The sequence below is a fragment of the Macrosteles quadrilineatus genome, unplaced genomic scaffold (assembly GCF_028750875.1).
Source record: "Macrosteles quadrilineatus isolate MER2022 unplaced genomic scaffold, UCM_ALF_1.0 Scaffold_1__1_contigs__length_201487025, whole genome shotgun sequence".
In the NCBI taxonomy this organism is placed as follows: domain Eukaryota; kingdom Metazoa; phylum Arthropoda; class Insecta; order Hemiptera; family Cicadellidae; genus Macrosteles; species Macrosteles quadrilineatus.
In genome coordinates this window covers 40,973,030-40,995,245 of record NW_026542594.1, presented here as the reverse complement: position 1 = coordinate 40,995,245, position 22,216 = coordinate 40,973,030, and the positions used below count along the sequence as shown (strand labels likewise).

The window sequence follows — 22,216 nt, the reverse complement described above, 5'->3', positions numbered from 1 at the left end:
ATATAGAATAATAATTTTTTTTAACTCATTTTAAGCAAACTCAATCAAAACTATTTATTTACAAAAACAATAATCATGTAAAACTCTTATAACACAGGTAGGCTATAGGACGGTCTGGCACTTTTCCAGTCAAGGTTAACCAATTCTCTCGGGCTCATCTGTACGCGGACAGTAGGTGGTCTATGAGTGAGGTAAGGAACACATAGTGTGTTTCGGTTTATAGATATGGGTTGGCGAATGCATGTTATAAATGCAAAAAGTTTATCATCATTTTACGTAAAATCTTAATAATCGTACCATATAGATATTTCTCTGACAATCGAAATAACTGTAACCCCCCCCCCCCCCTCCTTACAAAAATAAAACACATCTGCTTTGACCTAACACAGCTTATATAGAAATTTAGGGAGAAAATATCACTAAGCCTCCGCCTGTTTAGCCATCTCTCAAATTATTGATGATCTCTATCATAAGCGTTCCAATAGTTTTAAATGTAGCTTAATCGATTTATAGACACAAGGTACTGAACTGCCGCACTGGGTAAAAAGTCAATTGTAAGTTGAGTTATTTGCACCATCATTGAATAGGAGATTCAATTATGGTTATTGCTGATATTATCAGCAATGAATGCAAAGTTTATTGACTATTTATAAGAAAATATCTTCTCACAGAAAACCCAGAAGAATACGACCTAATAGTGATTGGGGGAGGGTCGGGAGGCCTAGCTGCTGCCAGAGTAGCGTTTAAAGAGCACAACGCAAGGGTTCTGGTAGTGGACTATGTAGCTCCGTCCCCTATGAAGTCCTTTTGGAGGGAGGGTGGCACGTGTGTCAACGTCGGCTGCATTCCAAAAAAGCTCATGCACCAAGCAGCCCTCCTCGGTCAGGCGATAAAGGTGAGAAGTTAAATCTTTCTTTTTTTGTAACACAAAAGCAAGTTATGTAAATACTATTGACTTGTGGCATGTAGGGTCATAAGTCCGTAAAAAGCTTAAAATGTAAAACAATTTATTGTAATATTTAAACAAACTAAGAATCTAATTATTTATTTGTCTAGATCCCTGTACACGATATCTTTGCGTGAAAAGTCTCTTCCACTAATTTTACTAATAAAAGTTGACATTTTGTATACGAAAATAGATCGTAGGTTTTTATTGAATCACAATCTTTAAGTAAACATCAACAATTCAACAAGTAAACAAAATAATAATTTGAACACATGCTAGAAATAAAATGAAAATAACACATATGTTAACACCTCCTCCTCTATTTACTGTGCACTTTACGAAGAATCAGCTGGTTGACGTGTCTTCTTATTATTCGTCCATCTTCCAGCTGAACTACGTACATTACATGTCCTTGCGTTTTAGTTATATAGCCCGAATACCATTTGGACGAACCATTGACATTATTTCCGCACTTGCACTTTATCTCCAACTTTGAAATTCCTTTTTATGCCGACTTGGACTGCCTTCTTCTGATATTTGTTCGGTTCTAATGTTGGTACAATTATTGCGAGGATTGTTCGTACACTCCTTCCAAACATTAGGTGATATGCTGATGTACCAGTTGAATTCAGGGATTGCCTGAGTTGCATTAAGAATCTTTGGATTTTATTTTGCTGAGTACCTTTTTCTCCCTCTATGGATTTTTACACCTTCTTGACAGTCTGCACGTATCTTTCAGCCTGGCCGTTTGAGTTTGGATGGTATGGTGCCGTGGTTCTGTAAATAATCCCACATTCATTCATGAAGTTGAACTCTTGGGAAACTAGGTGGCGTTCGCAGAGGCATCCACAGAATTGAGCGGAGTCATCAAGGGTTCATATTATATTGCTTTTGTCATACTGCAGTAAAACAGTCGTTTTTAATGCATGCGTTGCGGGTCTAAAGTAGCGTTTTTACTCTTCAGGGAGTAAAAATCGTTTTTTGCCTCTATGGAGTAAAAATCAGCTGTTGTCAACTCAGTTGTTAATTTCGATTGTAAACGATTGCATGTACCTATCTAAAATATGCATCGATTCGCGCTTCGTAATCATTTTAACCGACAGTCTACAGTCACTTCCCATAGCATTTTAGCATTATAGATACATTAATCCATTCACACACTCAACACTGCTCAGCTTTACAACTTCCCTCACCACCCCCTACGTCGTGGACCTGTTTCCCTCTCTTCCGATATCATTTTAGGATTGCAAATACATTAATGTAATTGCCAAAGACAGTTCCCACACTCTTCACTGCTAGCCTTACTACTTCCTTCAACATTTCCTACGTCATAGACCTGTTTTTTACCCTTCTCATAGCATTTAAGTATTACAGATACATTTATCTAACTGCCCAAACGGCCCCCCACTCTGCACTGCCAGCCTTTACTACTTCCTTGAGCACTTCCTACGTCATGGGGCCTGTTTCCTTCCCTTGTCATAGCATTTTAGGACTGAATATATATTAATCTAACTGCCACAGACGGTTCTCACACTATTCTCATACTTTACTACTACCTAAGCCACTTCCTACGTCGTGGAACTGTTTTCATCACTTTCCATAGCATTTTAGTATTTTAGATACATTAATCTAACTGCTACAAACGGTTTCCAGTTCCCACAATCCGAACAACTCGCCTTTACTACTTCCTACGACACGGACCTGTTTACCTCCCTTTCCATAGCATTTTAGGATTGCAGATATCTTAATCTAATCGTCATAAACAGATCCCACACCCGGAACAGCTTGCCATTACTGCTCCTACGTCACGGACCTGTTTCCCTCCCTTTCCATAGCATTTTAGGATTGCAGATATCTTAATATAATCGTCATTAACAGTTTCCACACTCCGGACAGCTCGCCTTGACTACTTCCTTCACCACTTCCTACGTCTTGGACCTGTTTTCCCCCTTTCCATAGCATTTTAGGATTGCAGATACCTTAATCTAATCGTCATAAGCAGTTCCCACACTCCGGACTGCTCGCCTTTACTACTTCCTTCACCACTTCCTACGTCACGGACCTGACCCCTTCCCATAGCATCATAGGATTGCAAATGCCTTAATCTAATGGTCATAAACAGATCCCACACTCCGGAACAGCTCGCCTTTACTACTTCCTACGTAACGGACCTGTTTCTTTCCCCTCTAATAGCATTTTAGGATTGCAGATACCTTAATCTAATTGTCATAAACAGTTCCCACACTCCGGACAGCTCGCTTTGACTACTTCCTTCACCACTTCCTACATCGCGGACCTGTTTTCCTCCCTTCCCATAGAATTTTAGGAATGCAGACACCTAAATCTAATCGTCATAAACAGTTTCCACACTCCAGACTGCTCACCTTTACTACTTCCTTCATCACCTCCTACGTCACGGACCTCAAGCTAGTGTCGTTATTTGATTTATGACCCATACCATTTCTGTTCTAACATCTGTGGAATAATGCTATCAGCTATTTCTTTATCTACTGCATTCAAAGTCAACAGCTGATCTTTGTTTATTTGTCAACTACTGCTTCCATAAGGATTACATTGAAACTCTGAAACCCAGTGGGGCGGATTCCTGACAGATTTTTTTAACGCCATATAGATGTTGACACTCACCGATATGGTCTTTATCACCATGCAAAATTTGAAAACGATTGATTCAGCCGTCTAGGAGGAGTTTGCGTATTACGAAATGCATAAGGGTCGACGTATAAGAGCTTCGCTCGCTCCACTCAACAAACTGTCTTCCATTATCTGAAACTAAGATGCGAGGAAACCCAAAAGTTGAGAAGATTTTCCATAATTCTTGGACTGTCCATGTACTTGTAGTTGTTTTTGTCTGTATCACCTCTACCCACTTATGGCATCCACTAATATCAGGTACTGTTGGCCATCCATTGGTCCTGAGAAATCAATGTGCACCCTCTCCCATGGATTGGAAGGTTGTTCCCATGTTGAACTTTCCCATGGATGGATAGTTGTTCTCGGGTTCATTTTTCAATGCATTGTCGAGATTCAGCTACCATCTCTTCAATATCCTTGTCTATACATTTCCACCAGCAAAAACTGCGAGCTAACGTCTTCATTTGTATTCCTCCTAAATGAGCTACATTTAGTTCTCGAAGCACATGAGGTCTGAGAGATTGAAGTATCATGACTTTCCAGCCCTTCAGTACACAATCATCTTGAATGGACAGCTCGTTATCGCAAAATCCGTCTTGCTTAACAGATTGTCCTCATTTTAAGGCCTGTAGGACTGAACCTAAAACAGCATCGTTGAGAGTTTCCTTAGCCACCACGGTACTGTTGATATTGAGTGTTCCAGTTGATTTATGTGGTACTTCGAGAGATCATCTACAGAATGTTCTTGAACTACTTCGATAGGGGAACGTGAGAGATAATCTGCATTGCAATGATGAGCAGTTTGCCTGTACACTATGTCATAATCGAACCTGGAGAGATAGTGAGCATAGTTGAAGATCCGTGTTGCCGAGATTTTTGGCAAGGTCTTTTCTGGATTAAAAATTGATACTAGCGGTTTGTGATCTGTGATCAAAGTAAATTTGCTACCATAACAAATCGGGAAAAACTTTTTCGGGCCCCAATATATTCCCAAGGCTTCCTATCGATTTGAGAGTATTTTTGTTCTGATTTTGACAAAGATCGAGAGGCGAAGGCAATTGGCCTGTCTGTTCCATCCCTATAGCGGTGCGAAAGAACGGCTCCCACACCTAGCGGCGAAGCATCAGTAGCTAAGACCAGTGGCAAGCTAGGATCAAAGTGCACCAAAACTTCGTCACTTGTAATAATTTCCTTAATCTTCAGAAAAGTCTTTTCACAAGCAAAGCTCCATTTAAAAGTTTTTCCTTTTCGTAGCAGCTGATTCAAAGGATGTAGCAGTGTAGCCAAATTCTTATGAATTTGTTGTAATAATTCGCAAGGCCTAGGAAAGTTCGGAGTTCAGTTACGTTCTCTGGTCTTTTGCATTTTAAAATGCTCTGTATTTTATTATCTGACTTGTGTAGTCCTTTGCCATCGATTACATGACCTAAGTACTCAATTTTGGCCTGGAAAAACTTACACTTTTCTCTGTTTAACCTCATCAACTTTTCTCTGTTTATGAGTGTCATCGCTTGTATTTTCTGCGGTTTCATCTGATTGTTTTACTTCTTTGTTTGGTTTTCTTAGACATACTCTTGCTAAGTGACCAAAACGTTTAAAATAGTTGCATTCTGTGTTTTTGAACTTGCATTGATGTGCTCTATGTGAATCATCACCACATCTATAGCATTTGTTCCTTAGTTTCTCCAAACGAGATTGATATTCAGAGAGTTGTTTACTTGACTTACTATCTGGTTGTTTGTTCTTGCTCGATACTTGATGTACTTCCTCTTGATTTTCATTTGTCTTTAGTATTCTGCTCCCACTTTTCGCTAGTTCCAATGTAGCAGCCTTTTTTACTACTGCTTTAAACGGTTGCAATAGTTTATCTTGAAGAAGTTGAAGACGTATATCAGAGTATTTTAGTCCCCTGACAAACTGCATTCGAAGTAGAATTTCATACACGGATTCATTACAACTTGTACAAGTAAACTGACATTCTACACTGAGCTTTCTAAAAGCATTAGCGTAAGCTTGTACAGATTCATTACATAATTGGGTACGTGTCGTAAATTTGTGCTGACGAGCCCAAATACTGGATTTTGGTTCTAGTTGAGCCATTAACATGTGAATCAATTCCTCGTATGGCTTTTTATGTGGGTCACCTGGTAAGCAAAGATCGTATAGCTGTTCATGTCTTTGTGGGGTGATTGCCTGTAAAAATAAATCCACTTTGACTTTTGGACTTAAGTTTCCCCGTAATTTTGTGTAGTTTTCAAAGCGTCGAGTAAAGTTTTGAAAACTTTCCTCTGGTGTATACGGCTGGAAAGGAATATTAGATACATTTTGAGATGTTGCAGAAGCAGACATTGCTGCATGTGTAATGTACTTTTTCTTTTCTGCTTCAAGGAATGTCCGTATCTCTCTATATATTTCTTATAACTGTCATCGAATTTCTAATTCACTTTCTACTGAATTTTTGTGAAGTTCAATATTTGACTGTGTAACTTCAAATTCAGTCCATATTGCTAAAAGTTTAATTGAGTAGTAAGTGCATGTATCTTAAAAATGTTCACAAGTAGTGACAATAGAAGAATATGACGGCACTTGGGGCGTTTTTTCACATAAGATTAACATGGGATCATTTTTTGGCTACCAAAACAAAAAATCCTGATCTTTGCCTAAATATCCCTATATTATTGTCAACCCTTATTTCTTACTTATTCCCCATAAATATATTCAATATCAAGTTAAAAAAGCTATTTCTTACATTTATTGACCCTTACAAGTGTACATCCTCACAGCCATAAAAGGTATGTAAAGTAGTGACAATAGAAGAATATGATGACACTTTAGGCACGTTTTTCCCATGTTATTCTTATGGGGATTATTTTTGGCCACTTTTTTAAGACCCTGCTCTCGGCCTATAAAAGCCTATAATAATGTTCAATACCATTGTACAACTTCATTACTATTTCTAATCAACATCCATTCACATGTATATTCTCAAAATCACCGACTTGACAGTGCGAGGTTTGTACGCGAACTCGGGCGCGCTCCCGACCTATGGTCGGGCTCCTGCTTCTTGCCTCTAATGGCGAGGCTGTGAAATGGTATCTTTTGTGGAAATCCATGAATTCTGGCTACTTGGGAACCCAAGCCATTTGACATACAATAAGTCACCCTTTCTCCTAATTACCATCTTTACCAAATACGTGTCTTTATACTTGGTCTTTAACAACTCCTCTGTATAGAATCCTCCCCCGATTATATTACCATTTTCATCTTTCAAGATATAAGTCACAGGCTTTGTATTCTTAACTTCTTCTATTGTAAATAGCTCCCCTGGCTAATTTGGGGTATATCCTTTACTAAAAACATGTTTATACTTGGAAATCCTTACGCTATCACCTACCTTATATCTTGGCTTTTTAACTTGCACTACTTTAGAAGTCAACCTCTCATGCACGTATTTACTATTCTTAATACTCATTTGGTTAGGCTTCATTCCTATAGATATATACACTTTATTTATATATTTTCGAATTAACTTTGGAAGTAAATCCAACCATTTATAACTTCCCTGAGCACTAAATTCCCTATATAACCAATTCTTTAAAGTTTTCTGAAACCTCTCCACAATTGCAGCCTTAGTTGTAGAAAAAAGTGTGATAGTGATTAATATTTAGTTTGCTAAAATATTGATTAAAAAATTCGTTTCCATTGTCAGATTGAATGTTTTTAACTCCCTTTGGTAGAATGGTTTTAATGGCTTCTGTAACTACCAACCCTGTCTTATTCTTTAGTGGAGCACTATAAGCTTTTTTAGAAAATGTATCTATTAAAGTTAAAATATATTTATTGCCGGATTTTTACCCATTTTGCCATATCTCAAATAGTTTTCGAGATATAAGTATTTTTAAAACAATATTATGGACTAAAAAAATTTCAATGTGTGCAAAAATGTAAAAAGGGCTGGACTTTGGAAATTTTCATGATACCTGTTATTTGTACCCATATAAAAAAATGTAATAATTTTTTTTGAATTTTTGATTTTTAATGTTTTAATATTGTTTATACTCAAAATCTGACACCCAATCAAACCCATTTTGCCGAATCTCAAGCCGTTTTCGAGATATAAGCATTTTAAAACAATATTATGGACTTAAACAATTTTAGGTGTGCAAATATGTCAAAAAACTATGAATAAGAAAGTACTATCTTTTAATGATGACAAGAGGCTTATTCTGGAAGATGACATTAATACTCTTGCTCTTAGTAATTATAAAACTGATCAAACATAAATCTATAATCGCCATCATTATTTAGCCTTTCCATGTCTGTTATGAAAAAGCCATATTTAGTTTTATCCCAACTTTAGAGGAAGAGATTGCTAAATAGGTTAAATGAAACGTCATTACCAACATGATTGTTATACACATGTTTTAAAACTTAAATTGTCTTGTTTGGATAATATTAGGAAATTTACATTATTACAGAAATGTTTGTGTACTTTTCTGCAAGAATTACACAAGTAAAAACAGTCAATATTTTTATGTCGACCTTTTGACAAAAATGGTAATATTTTTTTGTTTTATCTTGCTAAATAATGATGGCAATTATAGATTTATGTTTGATCAATTTTATAATTACTAAGAGCAAGAGTATTAATGTCATCTTCCAGAATAAGCCTCTTGCCATCATTAAAAGATAGTACTTTCTTATTCATAGTTTTTTGACACTTTTACACACCTAAAATTGTTTAAGTCCATAATATTGTTTTAAAATGCTTATATCTTGAAAACGGCTTGAGATTTGGCAAAACGGTTTTGATTGGGTGTCAGATTTTGAGTATAAACAATATTACAACATTAAAAATCAAAAATTAAAAAAAAAATTATTACATTATTTTATATGGGTACAAATAACAGTTATCATGAAAATTTTCAAAGTCCAGCCCTTTTTACATTTTTGCACACATTGACATTTTTTTAGTCCATAATATTGTTTAAATATACTTCGAAAACTATTTGAGATATGGCAAAATGGTTAAAAATCCGGCAATAAATATATTTAAACTTCAATAGATAGATTTTCTAAAAAAGCTTATGCTGCTCCACTAAAGAATAAGACAGGGTTGGTAGTTACAGAAGCCTTTAAAACCATTCTACCAAAGGGGGTTAAAACATTCAATCTGACAATGGAAACGAATTTTTTAATCAATATTTTAGCAAACTAAATATTGATAACTATCACACTTTTTCTACAACTAAGGCTGCAATTGTGGAGAGGTTCCAGAGAACTTTAAAGAATTGGTTATATAGGGAATTTAGTGCTCAGGGAAGTTATAAATGGTTGGATTTACTTCCAAAGTTAATTCGAAAATATAATAATAAAGTGCATAGATCTATAGGAATGAAGCCTAACCAAGTGAGTATTAAGAATAGTAAATATTTGCATGAGAAGTTGACTTCTAAAGTAGTGCAAGTTAAATACCCCCGCCGCAGCAAACCTGCAGACTAAGCGAATTTCCATTTGCCTGATTGGATTTACACTAAAATGCCTCCTGAAAAATATCACATTTATTCCCTATTTAAATAGAATTAGTTTAACGAGTATTTAGGTTTGCTGCAACAGGGAGGGTAAAAAGGTGTTTTTTGTTTTAAAATGTTAATAGTTTAGTAAGAAATTAATGTACTTTACATATTCTATCAAAATATATTCATAAACAAGCAAACTACAACAGTTGACTTATTCTCCATAAGAATAACATGGTAATTTTAAATTTACAATTTTTTGCAATTTTCTCCGTAACCATTAGGCGCACAATACCGCTTCAACATACTAAATTATTTGTTTTTTTTAAGCTCTACAAAATAGTTTGGAAAGAAATTGTGAAATTTTGTGTTTTTAGGGTCAAAAATGGGAAAAACCTATTTTTACCCCATAAAACCCCCCATAAACCCCCGTTCCCATAGTCCGATCATGCTGGTTCGCAAACTCGTTCGAATAAATGTAGGTTTACACGTTTATATCAAATTTAATCAAAATCGGATCATTTTTGCTCGAGTTATCGTGCTTACGGACACACACACACACACCTATACGTGTTTGAGGGGGGAGTGTCTATACGTGTCTGGAGTGAGACAAAGTAATTAGAGTGAGACAATGTTAACATTGTCTCACTGGTGAGCGAATTGGCCACTTTGCTTTCTCAAATCAGTGAGAGAAGATGTACATTGTTAGGTAACTGTAGGAAAAAATCATTGATATTTTTAATTTGGCTAACTAACTCAGCTTTGACTGTTTTATTCAATACGAGCAAAGATTGGTCTTCTGGCACTTTAATAGCAATATTATTTAAACAAATTTCACTTGAGTGCATTTTTTTTATTTATTAAGTACAGTTTTACTTTTATGGTAGTTCATTCACAATAGTGAGCATACTATGGTGGAACATATTAATACCCCCGCCGCAGCAAACCTGCAGACTAAGCGAATTTCAACTTGTCTGATTACATTCCTACTAAAGTATTTCCATAAATAAGACATATTTAAGTATTGCCTATTTAAATAACATTAGACTTAACGAGTTCTTAGGTTTACTGCTACGGGGAAGGTAAAAAGTGTTTTTTTGACTATACGTCAATAGTATAGGATGAAATAAATAAATTTGCCAAATGTTATTAATATATATCCATAAACAAGTAAACTACAACAATTTTCATTTTCTCCATAAGAATAACATGGCAATTTTAAATTACGCTACACACACACACACACACACACACACACACACACACATACGGGGTTTTACCGAATACTCGCAAACACCTAATTGTGGCATCTTTCAACCTGCGGCCACCAGTGGATGAAGGAAGGTGGTAGAAACATGTCTGCATCGATATTTTTAATGAACACTCCATTTTAACATCTAACATTCCAGTTTTTAAATTGTGGCACCATGCCACAAATCGGTATATATCAACAGTGTGTGGACAGGATGCCACTAATGCGTTGTAGTGCTTGAGCGGTGTGTGCGCCCCCCCTACTTCTCGCGTGCGCTGTTGCCAGTTCTCCGTTCTAGTTCCTTCATTCCGTTCTGTATTCATGTGGCTATGCCCTAGCCGCTGTAGCTCATTTCCCGCGCTCATGACGTCGTCTTTTATTAGTGTAAGGATTTTATATGAAGTTTTTTTCAAAGCTCCAATAATTTTTACACTTATTGGATTTAAAGTCAATGGACCAAATGAAATGTCGTGAGGATTACATAAAACTACATGCTATTTTGTTGATATTTTATCGTCACATTGTATGTATGGTTTACGAACTGAGATACTTGGAATAAAGGCCCAATGTGCAGGGTAAATTATCAGTTTCATGGGAATATACAAGAAATCTATTCTAACTATATATTAATTACGTAAGCCGATTCTTTGCGTCAAAATTGTGGGCGACTGGGAAGTCGTAGAACGACGTGAGAGGGCTCAAATTAAAGGTCTTTATCCCGTGACGGCGGGAAAAATAGTGAAATTCCCTAAATCTTAACACAAAATTAGATATAACGTACAATGTTCTCCATAAGAATAGCATTAGAAGGCATTTACTGCTGATTTTTGTTTACTTCAATCTAGCTAATCGTGATTTTATCATTAGCAAGTAAGCTTACATTTGGATTACTCATTTGCCAGTCAATTCTGCAATGTAATGTATACTATATAAAACCAACTATATAAAGGGATAACGTTACCTTTAATAATTAAGACTTTTTAGTTATGTCAAAGTTGAAATAAATTGTTTTCAAGATTTAAGAAACGATTCAAGATTAAAAGAAGATCTTCTTTGTTTTTTTTTTTCAAAACATATGTAAAAGATTCATTCCAATTTTTTTTTAAATTTACTAACATTTATATTTGAGATTTATTGTAGTGTTTAATCAATATTTTGTATGAAGTGGAATAACCTCAACGGTTACTCTTAGAAAACAATTTGGGAATAGAGATGAAGTAGGTTCGTACAGGTATTTAAACGAACCAAAAATATTTATGTCGTGATTAGTTTCGATAACTGGGTAATGGAACCCTAACTAGCCGCAAAATAGTTAGTAATTAGACGTTGACTAGACCCTTTTTTGGTAGAATATGTAAATCAATCGCACCTTTAGGAGGATTAACACCACATACTTACACTAGGCTAATAGTGGTTTTTTAATGTTGATCACAAACAAATTTAGGTCCAAGTTCAGTCAATGGGATGCCTTTACTTAAGAATAATTTTGTTAAACCTTTACAAAATGAGCATAGACTTAGAAATAATAACTGGGTAGGGTATCTCAACACACCATTTTTTGCCTTTTCTTATTTGACGAAGTCAATTTCCGATACTGTATTTCAATCGGGGAAGCCTTGTTATCAGCATTAACCAAAAAACCAAAGCTACCTTAATAAACCAATATTTATTCATAAACATGTTTGCTGCCTTTAGAAGTTAAACCTCTGGAATCATTCAAATTCTTTATTGAACATAACGTTATCAACAAAAGCAAACAAAGACAAACAACAAACTGTTTTGTTTTTTTTTTTGCACAAAAGATATGTTGTAGTGGGATATCTAGGCCTATCCTGACATATAGATAATTTGATTCTGAGTTTGTTTAAATATTCCAACAATAATTCCTTTTCCGTAGCTTTTTAGGGACTATGTCCATACAAGCCACTAGTTTACATTAAAATACGCAATTAGTATGATTCCGTTTTATCTGTATGCATATAATTAATTCATGGTAATGTAAAAGTATGCGTAACGAATTTTTCACCTCACTATGATGTTTTTAGCTGTTTTAGATACATTTAGCTGGTTTATATTGGTGGCTGAAAGTTACGTTTTGCTGGCCATGCCAGCTGTCATCGTCATATGGGGACCGAACAGGGGTTTACATCCCTAGGGCCGCAAAATCACTTGTTCGCCTATTTACTTAAAACATTAATGTATATTAAATGCACAAGCTGTATCCATGGCATTGCAATAGACTTGTTTTTGTCACAGCTGCCTAGACAACTATTTATTGTTATTTTTGATTTTACTGATGCCTCAAAATATTTCACATAAATAAGAGGGACGTTATATTGCAAAACATACTTGGGTGAAAAATAGCGCACGTACCACGAACCAAAATGGGTTTGCAGCTCTCGATCGTTTCACGTTCTCGACTTCGTCCCGAACTTAAAACCCGATATCGAGTCGGCAAAACCTCACTCTAGGCCCTAGGTACGAAATATACTATTTTTTTACAGGTGGATTTAGAGACCCAAAGATTCTCACCCTTTGCGAAGCATGGGCAGATAGTTAGTTATAAGATTATAAAGTCTTTACTGTTTTGTCTGTACATTGCGTAGACTCATGAAGTGTTTGGTTATTTCTACGTTGTATATAATAAGATAGCCGAAACGAGTCTTGTGTCAATATCTGTACGTTTGTTTGATTGTTACTGTCATTGTGCCTGTAACGCAAAAATTCCAATTCACGTGTCCTACCTTGGGAAAACTAGAGTACCGTTCATGATCCAAATAGATTTGTAATTGTTTGAATAAATTTGCCAAGTTTGATCAAAATATATCCATAAACAAGCAAGCTACAACATTTTACAATATTCTTTATATGAATAACAAGGGAATATTAAATTTACAATTTTTGAATTTGTCCTGTTACCAATAACCGTACAAAAACACTTTGATATACTAAATTATTTGTTTTCTAAGCTATTTAAAAAGGTCTGGATATAAATTGGGAAATTTTGTATTTTTAAGGTAACGTTTTTCTCCATTTCATATATTAGTAACAATATATAGTATCAAATTCAGTAATAACATTGACTACTGTATTTAAACCTTAACACAAGTGTTTATATATTCATTGAGGCTACTGTTGTACCGCTGATGGCTTATGCATGTGTACGTTAGTAGCTAGCAGACAATTTGCCAACTAGGTACATGAAATCAGGTGTTCCCCGTCCTCACTGTCGCGGTTGCTCGCCTAGCATGTCAACAGCTGACTGCTGTAAAAATTTGATGAAGCGACAGTAACTTTTTCTAGTACGCTTCTTTACCATGGCATCTGCCAATTCAATTTTGTCCTAAAAATGTATACACATCTCTAAGATTTGTTGCCAACTAACAAGCAATTTAAATAAAAAAAAAAACTATTGTTAATCATCCCTGCAAAACTGCTAATAATTCATGATCAAATTTGCATCAGAATTCCGTTAGTTTAAATCAACGATCACATAAATAACGACCAATAGATGGAGCACATCTATATAACTAACATACAAGCAGTTCAGGTCCGCCATCTTAGTGCAGGTTAAAAGTGGTAGATCCCAATGAAAACGGCACCAAAACTCAATGTCCAGCTTCAAAATAACTTGACATTTAGACTAAAGGTAAATCGTTGACACTTCGTGTGAAAGATGTCAATTAGTCTAGGACACTATTGGTTCTAATTAAAAGCTCAAAAGTTTATATTTTCTATTTTAAATCTTGAAATAAAGTCGGTACTTTTAAATGAGTTTTTAAATATGACATAACAAAGTTCGTCGGCTGCTACTGTTTTTATTTCTTCTTCAGGTAAGAAAAAAACGGTGGATTTTGTGGCTAAAGAGCTCAATATCTTGGATAATATTTTTTTTTTTTAATTTTTATAAAGGAGAGTTGTATAAAGAGTTTCAGAAACCATCTTGTGACTTTGAAAATTTTTACATTGTAAACCAAACGCTAAACCTTTAACACACTTTAATACGATATAGATACATATATTATAAACCAATTTGTAGCTTTTTAGAATTTTTCTTTCGCCCAACAAGTTTTTGTAATTATTGTAAACTAACTTTTTCTAAGATACGGTAAACGATAGAAAACAAATTAAAAGCGTATTTTAAAGGCCATTGTTCAACCGTCATGAATTGTTACATACCAACCTTTAGGGCCCATTGGTGACATTGGGGGGTGGAAGTCTAAATTTAGTACATTACAATTACGTCAATGACCTTGAGCTCTGCTAGTAAGATGCTGTGGTGTGGTGGCGTGTCGGGGAGAAGGGTAAAATTATTGTTCATGCTTACTCATTCGCTCTTACCCACAAACAAATTTATTTCAAGCCTAAAATGAAGAATGTAGATCTAACTTCTATATTCGTTTGGAAAACGTCAGTAAGAGGCAAGTCTAGACTGTTAATATGTCTGCGCGGTCCATCACTAGTTACTTTCTTTACTTATTTTTTTTTGAAAGCCTATGTGTCGATTCTGTATCTTGAGCAATATAAAATCAAGATGACGTTGTTCAAACTGAGATATAAGTTTGGACTTCCTTGTGTGACCAAAATGGTCGCCTACAGAGCAACAGAAGAATCTACAATTTCTTATAAAATTAGTTTTATTGACATTTGCAGACAGTTTTATATAATTGTTTTAAGGAAACCCAAAATCTATTGGCAATCATAAGTTAATATGATTTGAACTTTTTGCCTTATACAAATGAAATACCATGTGCATATTGGTCCTCTGGTCCTGTTAATACAATATTTTGAAGGGTTTCTTTTATAATTTAAAACTATATCATTGCACAAGCATTTTCAAGGACTCTCTGCAGTTTTGCGTACTCTTGCAACTACTAATTCAAGGATCAGTTTGATGACCGATTAAAAATAATGTGTTTATACGTTATAAAGATTCAACTGTTAAATATCATAGTTTTTGAGGGTGAAACTGGAAATTTTGACTATATTAAAGATTTGCATTCATAGTAGAACATTATATACTTTAAGTAAACCAAAAGAAAAAGATTGTTTAAAATTTTCAAGTTCATTTTAGAACAAACTGTTTGCTCCGCCTCCCAGTTAACTGAGAATTTCAAGAAGTAGAAACATATTAAATAAATAATAAGTGAAGTTAAATATATCCCACAGTGATTTAAAAAAAAAAAAACATTACACAAACTTCACGGATGCCAGTATACTTCTAACAACCTTAATAGGAATTTCCTAAAACTGATATTGTACGTTGAAATAGGTTTATCTATCTATCTATTCTATTCTATATTCTATTCTATACTATTATAAAGAAGAGGTGGTGTCTCTGTGTGTGTTTGTATGAGCTAATTTAAAAAAATACTGATCCGACTATGCTCAAATTGCACACAAATGAAGCTACAGCTCCGAGCATACATAATATAGAACTATTGCCGCTTCGATATTCACCTAGGGCTTTTTCCCGTGGGCTTTCAAAAATCTGAGATGAGAGATTTAAAAGTAAATATTGATTGATGGTATCCATGGTAACAAAGAACAAACCTACTAAGTTTAAAAATGTAAACAAGCAGAACTAACTAACTGTCAAATTGATTTTGATTTCACAATTCAACACAGCTGGTTCAAACCTTATTAAATACTGCACGAATATTAGAACAGAGAGGGTAAGGATTATAAATTTAAAATAATGATGTCACTAGCCTGAATGTAAACATTATTTAACATTACCTAAAGGAGCTGCCAAACCATATGTAAATGTAATTTCATTATTATAGGATTGTTTCGGTAACAGTACTTCATTTGTTTATGATCTAACTATACTGAGTCTGTTTGTTAATTATACTTAAATATACTAAATTTTGTGAAATGTTGTAATAATATTTATTTATTTTTATAATAATTCATTGTAAAATAAATCATTCAATGGATATAGGAAATAATCAACATTCTATATTGCTTATCAACCTAGGCCCTTATCCTGAGTTATGAGGTATATTCTTTTGATTTATTTGTTTGTAAACAGTAATATAATCCCCCTGCCCCAGCAAACCTATAGACTAAGCGAATTCCCGTTTGCCTGATTATAATTTAACTAAAATTTGTTAGAAAATTGCCCTATTAACATGTTTGGAACTATTGTGATAGGTTTTCGTTTACAGTGCAAACCATTAAACACATTCTTTTATTATAGGTATATGTGTGCTACACTATAGGATACCGTATAAATTAAAATACGATATTTTCTTAAACCGTTTCCTCTCCCATCACTGCAATGATCATGTTCTACTTATATGCCAACCCCGTACGAAGGACGGGTATTCTACTAGTTATTAATAAAGTTGAGAATACTAAAGGTTCTACAAAACAAAACATTGAATAATAAAAATACATTTGTATGAAAGTAACAGATAGATTGACAAAATTGTAAAACGATCGTACCATATCTAACAATATCAAATTATTTACAGTATCACGGTTACAACTTTTAAACTACTTTTGTTATGACTCAATGTTAACCTCTTTAGGACCTTTCATTTTATGATTTTGTTAGTGGGGACCGGTTAAAACACCACAGTAGGTTTTACAAATATGATTGTGAGATGATATTATAATCTGAACTAGATTATGCGTGTTGATAATAATATGTATTTTAATTTAAGTACTTTAATTGATTCGGTTATATGTTTACCTCATATAACATTTGAACATGGATTGAAACATTAGATGTCTTTGGAATACTCTGAGAGTGAGAAGCAAAACATAACTTTCAGCAATGATGCATCGAAATCTACCTTTACTGACTGATTCAGAAATGTAATTGCAAAATATTTTGTCAATATGACTAAAATGTTAAAAAAATAGATGTATCAGCACGAAATAGTTTGTAAGATCAAAAAAAGCAGTCTAGGAAAACTTATATAGCGTTCTAACCTCAAACATTGTTATTGTTTCAGTGTACAAATTCAATTGATACAAAATAACTACGTTACCAATTTATGTTTGTAAACAAAAATCAATTTTTTAATGGTTGCGTAATAGCTATTTACATTACAAGTGTAGTAAGAGCGTTTTTACTTCACGCAGGTGAATGTTGTGCAACGAGCGTAAGCGAGTTGCATAATTCACCTAAGTGATGTAAACAGCACGCTCTTGCGTAACGTGTAACGTACAAGATTTTACCTGACCCGACAATAAACATGGGTTTACGTACAATATTTTTCATTATCCATTTCACTCATTTTCTATCAGTAACGTTCTTTTACTAACAAAAGCTAGGTTAGGTAGGAAAATACTTTAAAGCATAATAATAACATTCAAGCGCACAGCTGATTTCTAGCGTTGAACATCGTTGGCTCCATAGAGTTATATTTTTTAAGTTAAGCACTCAATGTTATTAAAATGGGTTTCTTTACATCACCGAGTGAGTTTTTGATACTTTACATCACTCGAGAAGTAAGGAAGTTGTATACATCACGCTTGGGATAGGGAAGTTTAACATGGCGGGTTAGGTAAAATCAATTTAAATTATTATTTACTACACAAATTATTTGTAATGTAAAACATTGTTCACCACTCGGAGCAAAAGTATATTATTTATGGTACTTAAATTGTTTTATAGTACGTGGCAGTATAGTATTATTAGTTTATTAGTTGCTTGTTGCACTGTTCTACACACTGCTCAAGCTCTACAACTCATTAAGTGGCATCCTGTCCACACACTGTTGATATATACTGAATTGTGGCATGGTGCCACTATTTCGAGTGTAGGCTGGCGCGAGAATTGGCAACGTAGCATTAGGAAAGTTATAGTTCCGGCGGACGGCGCGAGGCGCGCTAGCTACCTGTATGGTTTCGTGTTCCACAATTCGGTGTGTACCTGCGCTACTTAAACTCACATCAACGAGTTCAAAAATACTCAATTGTGGCATGTGATGTTTAAACGACGTAATAATGCTGGAAAACCTCAAAAATGATCGAATTAGCTGTGGCACCCTGAAAAAGGTGCCACAATTTTTGAAGGTGCCACAGTACGGCCGTGTGCCTGTGAAGGATGCCACTATTCGGTGAATACAAACACACACACACACACACACACACACACACACACACACACACACACACACACACACACACACATATATATATATATAGTATATATATATGTATATATATATATATATGTATATAGTATATATATATATATATATATATATATATATATATATATATATATATATATATATACTAGCTGTTGTACCCGTGCTTTGCAACGGGAAGAGGACACCAAATAGAAACATTTTAATCTTTACATCTGTTGCATTATAATAGTTACACATCTGCCAATGCTTTTAGAAACAAAATTCAACTTTTATAGCCTTAATAGAAACGTTTAAGTTATGACTTTTTTAACTGGTAAGTAGTGGATACCACCATTTAGATTTTGATTAATTTTAAATCTTGTGTTGGCTGATATGAGAAAAAATGACCAAATCTGCATAAAACTTTGACATACATGATTTACCTTAGTTACATATCTTTTAATTTATTATTGACATTTTCAATTTCAATTTTGAAGTTGCAAAAGTACTAACTATTAAATTTGAATGAAAATTTTTTTTATTTCACTCTTCTTTATATTAAATCACAAATCCTTCCATCTTCAGTTTCTTCACTCACAATAAATCATTAGCAAAACTTAGTCAGCTGTTATAAACTTTAGAAATATTGCAGTGCCTTATCAATACGGTCTTTTGAAATATTAAAGAAACTATATCTATAGGTACTATAAAAAATGTTTAACAAATAATTTAGCATTGAAGACAGCAGACAAAACTAATATGATTATTAATGCATCAAGTACTAAAAAATGTAATAGCAAATACAGTTTATACGTTTCATTGCATCTCTGATTCTACTCTACAAAAATATCAACAAACAACTTAATATACAAACCAGTTCTTTTAATCAGTCCATCATCCATTGCCTTTACATTTTCACACTTACCATTAAGTAAACATAGTAACAGATATTTCACTGATTTTAGAAACAAAAGAACACTGTGTGCTTAGTTTTATGATATTTTCCTTGGTTTAATTTAATTAGTGGTGTGGCAAAACACAAATAATAAATGTATCAAATAAAGTAAATTTGAACTGAAATCTATGTTAAGATAAAATAAGAGTATTTTGTATTACCATTTGATAAGTAAATATAGTTACGCATACACAACAGATTTTAGGGGCTGTGATAGTGACATAAGAAAGCTGTTATTGTTGCAGAAGAGAGCATTAAGATTGATTTTAAATGTTAACGTAGATCTCATTGTAAACCACTTTTTAGGAAACTTAAGATATTGACTGCTCCATCTTTGTATGTTTTTGAATGTTTAGTATATATTTTAATTAATTTAGATCAGTTTAAAACTAATAGTTCTGTTCATAATTATGGAACAAGACAAAAAAATCATTTAAGAATCAACCAATGTAATTTTCAAAGAACTATTAATTCAACTTTATAGGTTAGTAAAAGAATGTTTAACAGATTGCCTGAACATGTAAAAAATCTCAATTTAACTAATTTTAGAAGGTTTTTAAAACAGTTTTTGATAGATTTGTCCATGTACAAAGTTTCAGAATTTAATGAATACTGGGATTCTGCAGGTAGACGCCATCTTGACTAAAATATCATTTGTTTCATTTAGTATTGAATGAGTATTGTCTCTATGTGATAATTAAAAAATTGTATTGACGATGCACCTATTTAAGGTTACAATGTGTAATCATGTAAATGTTTTGTGCAAATTAAGATTTGATTTTGATTTTAGGAAACAAAAATCAACTACTTACAATTTAGTTATTGATGATATTCTTTAGTTTAATTTAAGCATAGGTTAAGCAAAACACAATAACTTAATTTACCTGAATATACATATAAAAAACAATGTGATGTGCAAGTTATGTTAAGTTAATCTACCACATGTCAAGCAGTTAGAATTTTTTTAAAGTAGCCTCCAAATTCATACAAAACATCTATATATTGTAATTTTTATACTGTTTCCATGATAACATATCGATAACATTATTTTCATAACTTAGACGCTTTAAAAAATCCAAAGCAGAGCCGGAGTTGATACAGCAACGGTTATAGAATATTTTTTGTTCTATAATCATTGACATAGTTTTAGAATAAATAATCCATGATAAAAGGTAAGATTAAAATAAACCTACCTCATATTTATGGAAAATATTATATTTAATTTCTTTGTATCAGCTGTCTGAAATTGTGAAATATGCAGTTTAGCAGTTCTTCTTGTTTACATTTAAATGTCAAAGCAAATGTATAGTGTTCTTAGTGTTCTAATCGCAGTCAAGGAGACCAATCAATATTTACTTTTAAAATGTTCCCCTCAGAACTTTTAAAGCCAAAGGGGCAAAGCCTACGGTCAGTATCAAAATGTGAATAATCCTATAAGGGTTCTTGGTATGGTAGCTATATTTTTGTAAAATTTAAGCCCAGTTGGTTCAGTAGTTGTTGTACCTATTAGTAACACACATACAGACAGACACCATTAGATTTTTATATAATAGTATATATATATATATATATATATATATATATATATATTTGAACGGTTGGCGTTTTTGGCCTCTAGGGACCTCAAAACGAAAAAGTAAATCGGTCCCGGGTCCAGGTCTTACCATGAGTACTACGGTACTAGCTCATTCTCTATATGGGAAATTCGCTAAAAGCCAAGATATAAGTTAGGTGATAGCGTAAGGATTTCTAAGTATAAACGTGTTTTTAGTAAAGGATATACCCCAAATTAGACAGGGGAGCTTTTTACAATAGCAGAAGTTAAGAATACAAAGCCTGTGACTTATATCTTAAAAGATGAAAATGGTAATATAATCAGGGGAGGATTCTATACAGAGGAGTTGTTAAAGACCAAGTATAAAGACATGTATTTGGTAGAGAAGGTAATTAGGAGAAAGGGTGACTTATTGTATGTCAAATGGCTTGGGTTCCCAAGTAGCCAGAATTCATGGATTTCCACAAAAGATACCATTTCACAGCCTCGCCATTAGAGGCAAGAAGCAGGAGCCCGACCATAGGTCGGGAGAGCGCCCGAGTTCGCGTACAAACCTCGCACTGTCAAGTCGGTGATTTTGAGAATATACATGTGAATGGATGTTGATTAGAAATAGTAATGAAGTTGTACAATGGTATTGAACATTAATATAGGCTTTTATAGGCCGAGAGCAGGGTCTTAAAAAAAGTGGCCAAAAATAATCCCCATAAGAATAACATGGGAAAAACGTGCCTAAAGTGTCATCATATTCTTCAATTGTCACTACTTTACATACACACTTGTAAGGGTCAATAAATGTAAGAAATAGCTTTTTTAGCTTGATATTGAATATATTTATGGGGAATAAATAAGAAATAGGGTTTGACAATTATATAGGGATATTTAGGCAAAGATCAGGATTTTTGGTTTTGGTGGCCAAAAAATGATCCCATGTTAATCTTATGTGAAAAAACGCCCCAAGTGCCGTAATATTCTTCTATTGTCACTACTCATCCTTGAGTTTGTTCAAGCGTAGTTCTAGTAATTTTATTTTCTTTAGATATAAGTCAAATTCTTTTCTACTTACCATTTTACTCGTCACCATTGTTGATTCCACTAATTTTACTAATTGAAGTTCACATTTTGTATAAGGAAATAGATAGTAGGCTTTTATTGAATCACAATCTGTAAGTAAACATAAACAATTCAAAAAGTAAACAAAATAATAATAATTTGAACACATGTTAGAAATAAAATGTGAATATAACATA

The 22,216-nt window shown here is 33.8% G+C and overlaps 1 protein-coding gene across 2 annotated transcripts in view; it reads left to right on the top strand.

The window, feature by feature from the left end:
• LOC128982811 (thioredoxin reductase 1, cytoplasmic-like) overlaps positions 1 to 22,216 on the top strand; it is a 47,449-nt gene that overhangs the window by 6,315 nt on the left and 18,918 nt on the right. For both annotated transcript variants that reach the window (XM_054401827.1, XM_054401826.1), the window contains exon 3: positions 672 to 895. In XM_054401827.1, the coding sequence (XP_054257802.1) occupies positions 672 to 895 (224 nt within the window). The remainder of the gene's footprint in view (positions 1 to 671; positions 896 to 22,216) is intronic.